The sequence below is a fragment of the Ascaphus truei genome, chromosome 2 (assembly GCF_040206685.1).
Source record: "Ascaphus truei isolate aAscTru1 chromosome 2, aAscTru1.hap1, whole genome shotgun sequence".
Taxonomy (NCBI): Eukaryota; Metazoa; Chordata; class Amphibia; order Anura; family Ascaphidae; genus Ascaphus; species Ascaphus truei.
Genome location: NC_134484.1, coordinates 321910322 through 321923316, shown reverse-complemented (window position 1 = coordinate 321923316; position 12995 = coordinate 321910322). Strand labels below are relative to the sequence as shown.

Sequence of the window (12995 nt, the reverse complement as noted above, 5' to 3'; positions counted from 1 at the left end):
TATGGCCAGTCGCCTGCCGATAAGCCTGTTTTCGACACTGATCGCCACTTTTTTAAATCGGCTGGATTCAACAAAAAAAAACAGCTTATCGGGGCTGATCGGCACTACGAAATTGAGATGTTATGGCCGATTTCTCCCGCCAACTAAAGTTGGCAGTTTGGACGGGAGAACGATCGCTAAGGCTGCCGGAACGGCACTTAGAAAAAAAACATCTTCTGTACATCAATGGAAGTCAATGGAGCGGGGACGTATAACAGTATAGTACTGTTTATGTTTCATTGCTCACAATACAAGGGGGATTTGCATGACAGTGTGGGGGCATTCCCTGCATTGTGTCACAGCTGATGTGTCTTATTTGCATAACATTCGACTTTTACATGTTTTCAGCATTTGCGGGTCACATTACTCATCATGTGATGATGTGGCAAGGGAAAATACTATACTACACTCTTAAAGGAGAACCTCACATCATATCACACATTTTACTCAACTCAGCGTCAATTATTTACATGATGTCACACATGTCACACATGTCACACATACACAGTATATTCATCTTCCTTTACATTACACAATGCTTGTAATGTGACACGCATCTTTAAACGTTCATGTACATCTGTCTTCTCATGTTTACATATACTTTTGGGTCCTCCCTATTTTCATGACGTCACTTATTGGACGCTCAATCACATTGCATGTTTACATTGTAACCGTTGCATTACAAGCACTTCAACCTAACTTATACACACATGTACAGTAATTCATCATTGGGACACCTTGTAAACTCATTCTATACCAACTATCCTCCTTACACAAATGCATGCATATGCACACGACTATTCATTGTTGCCAACATGTCACAATAACATGGATAATTACACATGTTACACAAAACTTTTCCCACGTCAATCTCAGCCTTTTTGTCTCATTACATGACTGACTCTTGCGTTCACAAGTGTTACATGCATTGCACATGCAACTATTTATTTGCAAGCAATCTTTGTACAAAGCTTCACGTCACATCATTGCCAAATATCATCATTCCCTGCAGAATACACACAACAAATACTTAGAACAACAAGTGCACACAGCTTGCCACAGAAGTACTTTATTATGTTAATGTAACACCTTGCATTTTACTATGTCACCTGACATCATCACATACCTATTTAAAGGACGCACATTACCTGCTCATTCACAGCTACTCATTTCAAAATGTTGCGAATGTTTAGGAGACGCAGGAACATTCTTTTCTATGACATGCTTGATGATCAAGAGAATCATATAGGGCAAGGTAGGGACACACCGAGGGACAGTGACAGTGACGCGGATACGACAGGGACAGGGAGAGGGACAGGCCGAGGGACAGGTAGAGGGACAGGAGATCAGAGGAGAAGACAGAGGAGACAACTTGTGCCTCGTCCGCGTCTGTACAGGGAGAGAACCCTGTTAGATGGGATGAGTGAGGAGGAGATTGTAAGTCGCTATCGTTTGAGTTCAGCAGCAATCTTAGCTCTTTATGAGGAGATAAGGGGGGATTTAGATTTTTTCACAGCCAGAGGTCGTGCAGTCCCTGGGCTTGTTAAAATGCTGTGCTCATTACATTATCTTGCTTCCGCGTCATACCAGACAACTGTGGGCATAGTGGGCGGGGTCTCGCAATCTACATTCTCGCGGGCCTTGACCCAGTTTCTCTATGCACTCAATAGACGCGCTAGGAATTATATTCATTTTCCTACAGAGGCAACAGAGTGGCTGGAAGTCAGGACTGGCTTTTATAATATAGCAGGGATACCATCTGTGCTGGGTGCAATCGATTGCACACATGTTGCTTTGATTGCACCTAGTCAGAGTGAGCATGTGTACCGCAATCGGAAGCACTACCATTCACTCAATGTACAGGTGGTATGTGATGCCACGATGAGGATAATGCATGTGGTACCCAAGTTCCCTGGTTCCAGTCACGATTCCTCTATCCTGAGGAACTCTTCAGTCTTCTATGCGTTCGAAGAGGGACATTTTGAACCTGGTTGGCTGCTGGGTGAGTACATATTTACATGTTCTAACACAAAACACATGTTGATTTAGGAATGTTGGCATTGTACAATTTGATCACTAATGTCAGCTTATGTGTGCTCCATTCATTATAGGTGACTCAGGATACGGAATTAGGCCGTGGCTCTTGACTCCGGTGCTAAACCCTCAAACTGAAGCAGAGGACAGGTACAATGCAGCCCATATATCTACAAGATCTGTTATAGAGAGGACATTTGGCCTACTCAAGACCAGGTTTAGGTGTCTGGACAGAACTGGTGGGGCTCTTCTATACAAGCCTCAAAAAGTGTCTGATATTATCCTTGCCTGTTGCATTTTGCACAATGTTGCACTCAGGCACAATGTACAGTCAGACCTAGCTGAGGCTTTGGTAGACGAGCATCCCACCCATGTAGCTGCTGAAAATGAACAAACAGCCAGTGGTGGCCAGACACGACAGAATCTCATCAATTCATTTTTTTCTTGTAAGTACAAACTCATATGTTCCTAGTACTACTTTTATAGTTTAATTATGTTATATTAACAATAATGTTTCTTTATATAACCTTCTGTTAGGACACAGATGAATATGGGTTGCACACCTTTCTTTTCTCTGCTGTGTGCACAAAGGGATGTGGCACCGGTATGTTATTGTTGCACAGGTTATATAATCCCTCTTCAATTGTACTTTAGTTGTGTGTATGTGAATACAACTTGGGTAACAAAGCAATAATATTTTAGCATTGTGTTATTCCTTATGCTAAGACAAAACACATATTATGCCCATAATCATTCATGCTTCTAGTATGCTTACATACAATGTTATTGGTGCAGTGTAACATGTACATCCAGATGATGTGTACACCAGGCAGATTTACATTTTGAATGTCATGAAATATACATGGTGTTGTACATTTAACACCAAATACACACTTTGCTGTGTTGTTTACGGTACTGAAGATGGCATGTCAATGTTTGCAATTTATATATTGTTCCTTTGCATTATAGGTATATCTCCAGTATGACTGATCATGGTATGTATATTTGCTGACATCTCTCATAAGATGTGGCTACCTCAATCTTCCTATAATTATTGGAACTAAAAACCCAACATATTGGTTTAAACACAAATGTTACATATATGTATTTTCTGTATCATGTATATGCATTTAGGTACTCTTGAGCTTTCATGTGCATTGTATTACAAAATGATTACTCACATTTCATCACATTTTATGTATGTTTCCTTATAATTTCCATTAATGTAATATAGAGGTGGTTGGAGAAAAGGGGATAACTGTACTTATTTGTTTACTTACGGGAGCACATTCATCACTAGCATAGACACACTTTTTAAGACAACTGTTTGTGTCTCTATCAATTGGTGTAGGATCCATGTATAACACCGACAAATGATAACACCAGCTTTATTATGGTAGCTTATATCATCATATTGACTATACTATGTAATTCTAAACGATTAATAAACACAGTAAACTATAGTTAGTTAGGTTAATGAAATATACACAGAAACGTACTTCATAACATGATGGTGATGTCATATTCAGAACATCATGCATTGGAGGGGACCATAACATCTGGCCAGTAACATTATTTGCTACAGTCCCAAACCATTTTATCTACATACCCATGTAACAAGAGATTTTAAAAATAAATGGCTACTTGGTTGTAAGTGTCCTTTACATTGGGAGAAGGAGTGGCTCAGTGAGTAAAGACACACACTGGCACTGATAGTTTGAAGCAGGGGAGTCTGGTTCAATTCCCGGTGTGGGCTCCTTGTGACCTTGGCCAAGTCACTTTATCTCCCTGTGCCTCATGCGGCAAAAAAACATTTGTACGTTCCACGGGCCAGGGACCTCAGGCTGAAACATGTGTCTGTAAATCGCTGCGTACAACTAGCAGCCCTATACATGAACATGCTCATATTATTATTATTATTGTTACATAGTTTCGACAGTCATACGTTCCATTACATATTATAATACACAAATGTGTTAGCAGAGTGGGAATGGTTGTTATATATAAAACACACCATGTCATAAAATGTTAGTAGTCATTAAAGAACACTCAATAAAAATTCATGAGGCACTCTTTTGCAACATCATTATGTTAATTAAGTGCTTATGCAATATAGGCATAAGGGTATCACATTTTTAATTGTTTGTTAATAAGCGCTGCAAGCAATATAAAATTAGTTCCATATGTAGTATAGTAGTCGGTGGCTCCTCCTCACAATCATCTCATATAAAGGTAGACTCTTCTGAAATCATACATTGATCCGATTGTATCTTCCCCGACATCTCTGAAATACAGCAAACACATGATGGTCAAAGATGGCACCTTACTAGATATGCATCCGTGACAACGCGTTACGCAGCTCTATATGATTGTGTAGATACACACGTCAGTCACTTATATGTTAGAAGTAAAACTGTTCATCAGTATGTAATGTTTCTTTAAATTTGTAGCAGGCATAACTATGTATAAGAAGTGAACGTTGCCTGTATACTGAAAGATGTGCGCGCACATCTTTGTGTGCGCACGCACTTCACGCTTGGCTCCACTAACTGTTAGCGCATGCGCAAAACAAAGCGTACGTTGTGCGTTCAATACATGTTGAAAATACCAGTAAACATAACATCTTTATTTCAAATACAATGAAGACGAAACTACATTCGTTCTAAACGAGTACATCTGTATTCTTTTTAAACAGACGTGTTTGAACAGAAAGCAAATGCAATACGTGTGACGTCATGTTAAGCCAGCGTGAAACGCACGCTAACACTCCTCCCACTCAATTAACATTCGGCTAACGCCCAGGGTACGCCTACAAACACTGAGCCGCACGCATCACACACTGCAGTTACCGTTACTATAACAAAACATGACAGCCAATAGGCTTTGAGGCGCGCACGTCGCTTGGGGGCGGGACTTACATCACTAATCCTTTTTAAGGACGCCTTGGCCCATGACAAGGGTCCCACGTCATACGTGGTGGACCCGGTTTTCAATGTTGTAGATGTTGCATGATAACAAAACAGGTATGTGTTAGAGTAATGGAAAAATGTTGCTAATATGTTTAAAGGGATAGGAAAGTACGTATATTTATTCCGTCAGCAATGTGTACTACTCTTTCAGGTCCTACTATATTGTATTAGGAAACAATTTGTTTGTGATCGCTACATGTTATGCAGTCTGCAATGTTACGCTGTATCCACGCATTGAAAGTGAAAATGGTGGTTACAAAAAAAAAAAAAATTTAAACGCAGAGTCAACGCATAACGATTGTTATATTTACCATTCTTCTAGAATTAACTCTTCGCCTGGCTGCAACTGGTCGCTCCAGAAATGCAAGCCATTTTCATCCACGCTTAACCCAACCGCTGAATCCAGTATGGCACATATCTCCTCCAGGATGCGCTCATAGGAATCGCCACTGCTTTCTTCAAATAATTGGTCGGGAGGTAGGTTCATTTCTTCCGGTTCCCATTCCAATGCAATTTCAGCTGAAAGGCTTGGTACATAATCATAGTACTTTTGTTCTTGTACAATGTGGGTTTCAGGAATGGAGGCTGCAGATATTGCAGCACGTATCGATTCAAACGGATCAGTAGTAGCGGATACATTGCTATTGCCATTAGGAATAAATATGCCTTTCACGACAATATAAGTGCCGTCTTTCAGGATAAATTGTTTTTCCGGGGCAATCTTCCAGAAACCATAGGTGTGTTGTAGCTTATCCTGGTCACGTTCAAAAAAGTCATTACTTGATAAAGTGAATCTTATTGAGGAATTAAAATTCCGTGCATGCTTACGGTCTTGGTAATAAGGATATTTTGCTCGAATGAAATCATCGATTTGGCGTGTGCTTGCTTTCTGTCCGCGACTGTTCAAGATGGCTTCACAGATCATGTACTTATACCCTAAAAGGGGATTAATATTGTTAACGAATTCATCAGCCATGTCTGAGTAGCACAAAAGCTGTGTGCAGGTCTGTGTTATTTGCTCATCAAAATGAATGTGCTGAATGGCTAACAAACTCCTGTTTTTCCTTGTCAAGGTCAACAAAACTAACTACTTTGACTCCTTATTTCAAACGCCAATTGGATTTGTTTGTCTAATTGGGTTAACAGTTGTGGTTCGTGATATGGGACTGTGGGAGAAACATTTCTCCTTCTTTTATCTCGTTTGTGAAAAACATCCCTAGACTGTGAATGCGTTCACATAGTGTTTTTTTGAAAACTAACAAAGACCAGTGTGTGAAAATATTTCTTAGCCAGGCATATCAGTAAAAACACACCTGCAAAAAGAAATGTTTTTTCCCCGCTTACATTTCTGTGTGTATGTGAAAGTCTGGTTAACTCCCTGTCTGCATGAGTTTAAATACGTGTGTATATATATATATATATATATATATATATATATATATATATATATATATAAATATATCTCTTATAAAAATATATATATATTTATATATAATATTTTATTTTTTTTTATATTGCAGGAGTACACACAACATTGATGGCATTAAGTATACCTTGTATGAAACCTATTTAAATGGTGAGAAACATGATTGAATTAAGTAATAAACATTTGTTTAAGCACAATACTGTTAGAGTCTCATACTTAGGATATTTCTCAAACATTAGGCCTGTATTATTAAAATAGTGTTTTCACAAGGAAGCATGAAGTGTATTAGTTTGTGTATACCAGTTTATATAGTACTATATATATATATATATATATATATATATATATATATATATATATATATATACTCACACTCACACTCACACTCACACTCACTCAGTGTGTGTGTATATATATTATTATACATTCTGAGATGTTATAGAAACGAACACACAACTGATTAAAGGACAAAATTACAATGGCCAAGCAAGGCAAAGGTAAGTAATAATTTACACATAATCCTGCTGTACACGTACAAGAAAGATGTTTGCACTTACTTAGGTGTTTTAATAATTGCATGTGACTAATATGCATATGCAATTCTTACATCAATTAACACACCCAAATGCAATGTTTTGCTGCAAAGTCAATGGCAGCTTCTCTAAACTTAGCAACTGGCTCCTGGTGGACCATTACTGAACAGACGATTACAACATAAATATTTATAACACAATTAATTATGAGTGTTAACATTTCCAAAACTTCACGTGTACAAGAACATAGTTGAAAGTTTGGAAACAACACAGTCTTCAGCATACATACAATAGTAATTAGATAATCTGAAGTCAACAAAACAAGGCCAAAGACATATTTTCTGAATTATAACATTTATTTTTTTTGTTCCTTTTGCGAGCGAGTAACAGGCCTGCTTGTTGTCTCTTGAATTTTCCTTTTTCTTTTGCCACCAACTTTAGGCACAACAGAGCCACTTTGAGTGGCCTCTGGCACTTCACGGGCAGGGCTTGTGGCCAGTGACTGTTCACCTACGGGGCTTGTGGCCAGTGACTCACCTACAGGGCTTGTGGCCAGTGACTCACCTACAGGGCTTTTGGGCAGTGATTCACCTACAGGGCTTTTGGGCAGCGATTCACCTACAGGGCTTTTGGGCAGCGATTCACCTACAGGGCTTTTGGGCAGCGACTCACCTACAGGGCTTTTGGGTAGTGACTGTTCACGGACAGGGCTTGTGCCCAGTGACACATGTGAGCAAGTTGGTAGACACTGCACAAGTGATGGTTGGTCTGTTTCATGTGTGTCTTGTTTTGTTTTTGTCGCCTCATTTGTAGGTGTCTGCTGCTGAATTTGTACAGATGGCAGCGGTAGGATGTCATCAGGAACCTGCACAGCAATGTCTGCTACTTGACCGGTAACATTTGGGCCTGGTGAATGAATATCAGATGAATGTGGTGAAAACTGACCTGCATGAACAGATCCTGGCTGGGAGGTGTTGAATTGTGGTACATTAGTCATTCTCCAGTAATTAGCTTGTGTTTGCTGAACAACTAATGCTTCGAATGAGGTGTTGATTTTTTGCAACTGTTTAGGCACTTCAATGAAGACTCTGTGGAGATGTGCCAATTGTGATACTGTTTCTTCCTGCAGTCCAATCATCCTTTCCAGCACTGTCATCATGTCTGAATGGCGACGATTTTCTGCGTCCACTATTTTTCCCTCTGAAGCTACAATTGCATCGTATGTGGAAGTTGATGGACGATTTGGCGGTACAACAGTTTCTATTGGCACCTCTTCATGGTCACATGATTGTATTTCAGTCTCTTCTGTGGCGTCATCCTCATCATACTCATCATCCTCATCACCATGATGTTCTAAAAAGAAATGTACACATTATTAAATGGCATGTTAATGTATGCTGTGTTACTATGTAATTGTACTGTGTCCTAAGTAACACCTAACATGTTAGCATACGTTTTATAACCTCATTAAAAACTACCTTGACTTACGAATAATGTTTGGACTCAGTATGAAATATGAATGAATGAAAAGTTGCTCTAAACTCAGAAGTCCTACATGATAATTAACATCACTAACACAATACATGTTGCCTTACACTTAATTTTCACTGACACTAAGTAATCCTATTTAAAGAAGATGTGCAAAACAAATAATGCACATGACAACATAACATATAGAAGAGCACATATTATATGGCCAGCAAATGATACACTCACCTTCTAGTAGTGTTGAGCTGGCTGACCCAGGTGAAGACACTTGTTCCATCTCAGGTGACACATGTCCTCCAGGGGCAACTATATATAACAATAACATAAGTTTTACATTTACATGTGTAAATATTGAACAAACACTTATTGTATGTTCTGTATTTATGATTAACTAACAACATCAGTTCCTTAACCGAAAATGTGTGTGAAAGTGAACATAAATAGTTGTAATAACACTGTACATGCCTGTGTACTTAGAATTTTTGAGTTCCCTAACATACAACATACTATGTTTCTGCAGTAATGCGTGAGGATAAATAGATTAAATGAGTACATAAAAATCATATGTTGTGTAGTGATATCAGTATCATAATGTACATAACTATCATGAGATGACCATTCACAATGGTTATCATGAAGGTGGTCATATTGCAAAAAGTGTTGTTTTTGGTAGAGGATATGTGTGGTACATTAATCGAAGATGTGGCACACCTGAATGTGGCTGTGACTCAACAAGACAACACATGCAGTGTGTGATAATGTGTCTTTGATAGTAGTTCAACTATAGATATGAGTGAACTAATGTGTGACGTACGCTTTGATAAGTAATGAGTTGTTGGGGCATTTAGTAGCTAGAGTTAAGCTTTCAAATGAGTGTGATTAACTTCAGTTGTGCTATTCAGGTTGTAAGAAAGGTATTCCCTTCCCCAAAAAGCCTAATCAGCCACACCTTTCAATGACTTGAAACAGGTGCAAATGGTGTGAACTAAGTTGACCGTGAAATGAGGCTGTAATTAGTGTGTGTGCTGAACCCCACCCCCTCTGTTGAAGTGTATGCTGTGATGAGATATTAATTGCAGCTGCTTTAACACAATGGTAGATGAGCTAAGTAGTCATCTGCAGTGTTTAAGTTATGAAAACAATGACATAACATATGATACGTGTGCCTCATTATGCTGTCTGTATATGACATAAAGCAAAAATGGACCTTTTCATAAGCAACTATAGATGTGTTAGTGCCAGTGATGTTTGTAGGCCGTTACATGCAATTTCTTTGATGCATGCTTAAAATAGGCAGTAATGTCATGTTTGTCGGAGTAAAATCAATAAAATACACAATAATATGATACATATTTCTGTTCTGTACCTGTAGCTACTAATAATTTCTCATGAACATGTGTTACACATGTGTACTACCCTGTTGTTCCCCATCTTCGCCCACCATCAATTGCTTCCACTGCAGCTATGCATTTTGGGAATTCACATGTAAATGAGCACGCAATGGCACGTGCTATATTAGTTACTGCTTTTAGTAGGACTACTACATATATGTCTATTTTGAGATATATATATACAGAATCAGACATATACATATATAGATGCAGGTATGCTTATATTGTGAAGACAGTATAAAAAGCAGTGTAAATATGCAAAATAACTGTAAGCAACGACACGCCTAGTACAGTAATATTTATCACCTGCTGGAAATTGTGACGGATAAATTCCAATGTCACGGTCACCAGCCAAGCCTTCCACGACGACGGTAAGTAATTTTGGCCGAAGCAGCTCCTCCAATGGAGTCAATATGAGACGTTGTGGTGTGGGCCCACCTCCAGTGCCAGTAGCATGCACGCGTTGGTCTTGTATTTTCTTTTTCAATTTGGACCTAATATCATCAAATCTTTTCCGACAATGATACTTGTCCCTGACACTATTCCCACAGGCATTGACACCAATGACTATTGTGTCCCACATTTCTTTTTTGCTTGCTGCACTTGTCCGCCCTTGAAAAACATATAAAAGATATGAGGTAAATTAATAATAATATAAGCACCAGTTTCCTACACTGCTAGCTGTTCCAAGAGATAGCAAACATGCTGTTTTATGTGTAATATGTGCAGCACATGAGCATTCACTACTAAACCTATACATGTAAGCAAGGTTGCATTCATATTGTATGCAGTTCTGGCAAATTGACCGCCTGTGTTTATTTGTCCTTGTAAGGCATGATAAAAAGCTGTGTTTCCACACTAATGAACATAGAAAGATATTGTGTACCCATATTTGCATATGAACAAAACTCAGATGACCTAGGATCACATGTATTTGAATAATAAATGTAAAGTTACACTTACCTACTAAATGTCCATAGAGACTGTCATAGTGCTCCAGAATGCCAGTGACAAGAGCCCTATTTTCCTGGTCATTGAAGCGAGGATTACGTGGCTTCTCCACACGTTTTTTCCGAGCAGGTTTAGGGTCAGAGCTTGGCTGGTGCTGACTGGACTCTCCTTCTTCCAATGGAAGAGCCTCCAAAAGCTGGCCACCAGCAAGCACGCCACCACCAGACACCCCATCAGCAACTGCGCCACCAGCAGCACTCCCAGCACCAGCACTCCCACTCCTAGCACCAGCACTCACACTCCTAGCACCAGCACTCACACTCCTAGCACCAGCACTCACACTCCTAGCACCAGCACTCCCACTCCCAGCAACAGCACTCCCACTCCCAGCAACAGCACTCCCACTCCCAGCAACAGCACTCCCACTCCCAGCAACAGCACTCCCACTCCCAGCAACAGCACTCCCACTCCCAGCAACAGCACTCCCACTCCCAGCAACAGCACTCCCACTCCCAGCAACACCACTCGGTGCACCAGCAACATCACTCCCCTGAACAGTACGTTCACTCCGACGCGTACTCCCACGAGTAGCACTCCCACTCCCACCAGCATCACTCTTCCCACGCTTTGCGGGCATACTTCCAGCACTCACAAAAAACAGACAAGAAATGTACAGGCAATCACACGACCCACTTCCACATATAAAACAAGACAAAGATGTAAACAAAACAACAAAGGACAAAGCTCACCCAATACACAACAAGTCTCTCAGTCAATATGCAAATCTTCAATCGTCCAGCTCTGTGCGTCTCTCTCTCTCTCTCACTCCCAACAACACAGAGAATGATTAGCAGTACACGTTGCCTTTAAATATGGCGCGCAATCAAAAACATGCTTGTTTCGCCTGATTCAGCAAGATTTGTGATTGTGCAACCTAACAGCACCCCGCCACGCACGCCGATACACCTGTGTGTGATCGGCTCATCATCGTGAGAGTGGGCGGATTTGTTTTCTGGTTGATTTTGAATGTATTCGGCACTTACTGCATACGGAGAGGGAAAAACGCCAATAACATGACTAATCGATAAGCTTGCCGATTTCACATAATCGTCGCTTACTGCATGAGGCCCTATGTTCCTGGGTGGGATTGTCTGGCTATGTTCCTGGGTGGGATTGTCTGGCGGGACGCCACCCCACGCATCAAGAGCGGAAGCATCGTGGATCACGCTTTCGGATCCATCAGCCAAGTACAGCATCTGCGTGCCCGGGTTTGGACACACCTGGCAGGTACCATCAAGTCACCAAGTGCACCAACTACACACCTCATATTAGTGGGCAGCGCTGTTCCACACTAGGGTGGGGTTGTGGGACTTTTGAGACACCTGGGTGGATGGTGGTTGGGTTGCGGCCCAGTGAGGAAAGGTTAAAGGTGACACTGCTGTGTTGCTATTGTTATGTTAATGTATTGTAATGTAATGTGTTGTGTTTTCGTGCATATAGTAAACTGTTTTATCCATACTCTGGTGTAAGTACTTACTGTATGTGGATCCTGTGTAAGGGGTTATTCTACACACTAGAATCCCTGCACAGGTGGAGGCGCTGTAAGCAGTACGTTCTAGGATACACCCCAGGCTCCCAGTGGCAGAGGTATTGCACCACACCTGATAACATATGTAGATTTCTCCACAGGGTCCCTATCTGCGATTGGGGGGGGGGGGAGGGGGGGAGAACTACTGCACCGACACACTTTATTCGAGCAAATACCCGGTATGTACCTGGCAGATACCTGGAATGCGCCGCTCCTCACCTCTGACAAGCCCCGTTGCATTTGCCTTCCCAGCCTGGGTTCATGCCTGGTTGATGGGCGGCTGATCTGTTAAATGATAATGATTAGGATTTAATAGGCTGCAATGCTTCGCGTGTCTACCAGATGGCATAAATTCATGAATTGTAATGCAGTATATATATATATACTGTGCAGTATTGCAGCCAGCGGGAATAAAATGCTTCAATCCCTGCCTGGAAAATACCTCAATGCACTCGGGCAGAAAACAGTCACAAACCTCAATACACCCGGGTATACCCGAATTCGTGGGACTAGCCGAGCTCGAATAAAGTGTGTCGCCAGTGTATGTTACAAATACATCAAGTATATTCAAAGAAA

General features: G+C 40.6%; 1 protein-coding gene across 1 annotated transcript; it reads right to left on the bottom strand.

The window, feature by feature from the left end:
• Positions 1–7356: 7356 nt before the first annotated feature.
• On the bottom strand, positions 7357–10231 carry LOC142488237 (uncharacterized). The gene is made up of 3 exons (XM_075588610.1): positions 10187–10231; positions 8718–8795; positions 7357–8354 (listed from the first exon to the last, which is right to left on the bottom strand). The coding sequence occupies exons 2-3, from the start codon at positions 8764–8766 to the stop codon at positions 7357–7359; spliced, it is 1047 nt and encodes a 348-aa protein (XP_075444725.1). The 5' UTR covers positions 8767–8795; positions 10187–10231.
• Positions 10232–12995: the final 2764 nt, after the last annotated feature.

Coding starts and splice junctions, on each gene's coding strand:
- LOC142488237 (XM_075588610.1), bottom strand. CDS start 8,766: ATGGAACAAGTGTCTTCACCTGGGTCAGCCAGCTCAACACTACTAGAA. Junction 8,355..8,717: donor CAGCTCAACACTACTAGAAG/GTGAGTGTATCA, acceptor ATTTCTTTTTAG/AACATCATGGTGATGAGGAT.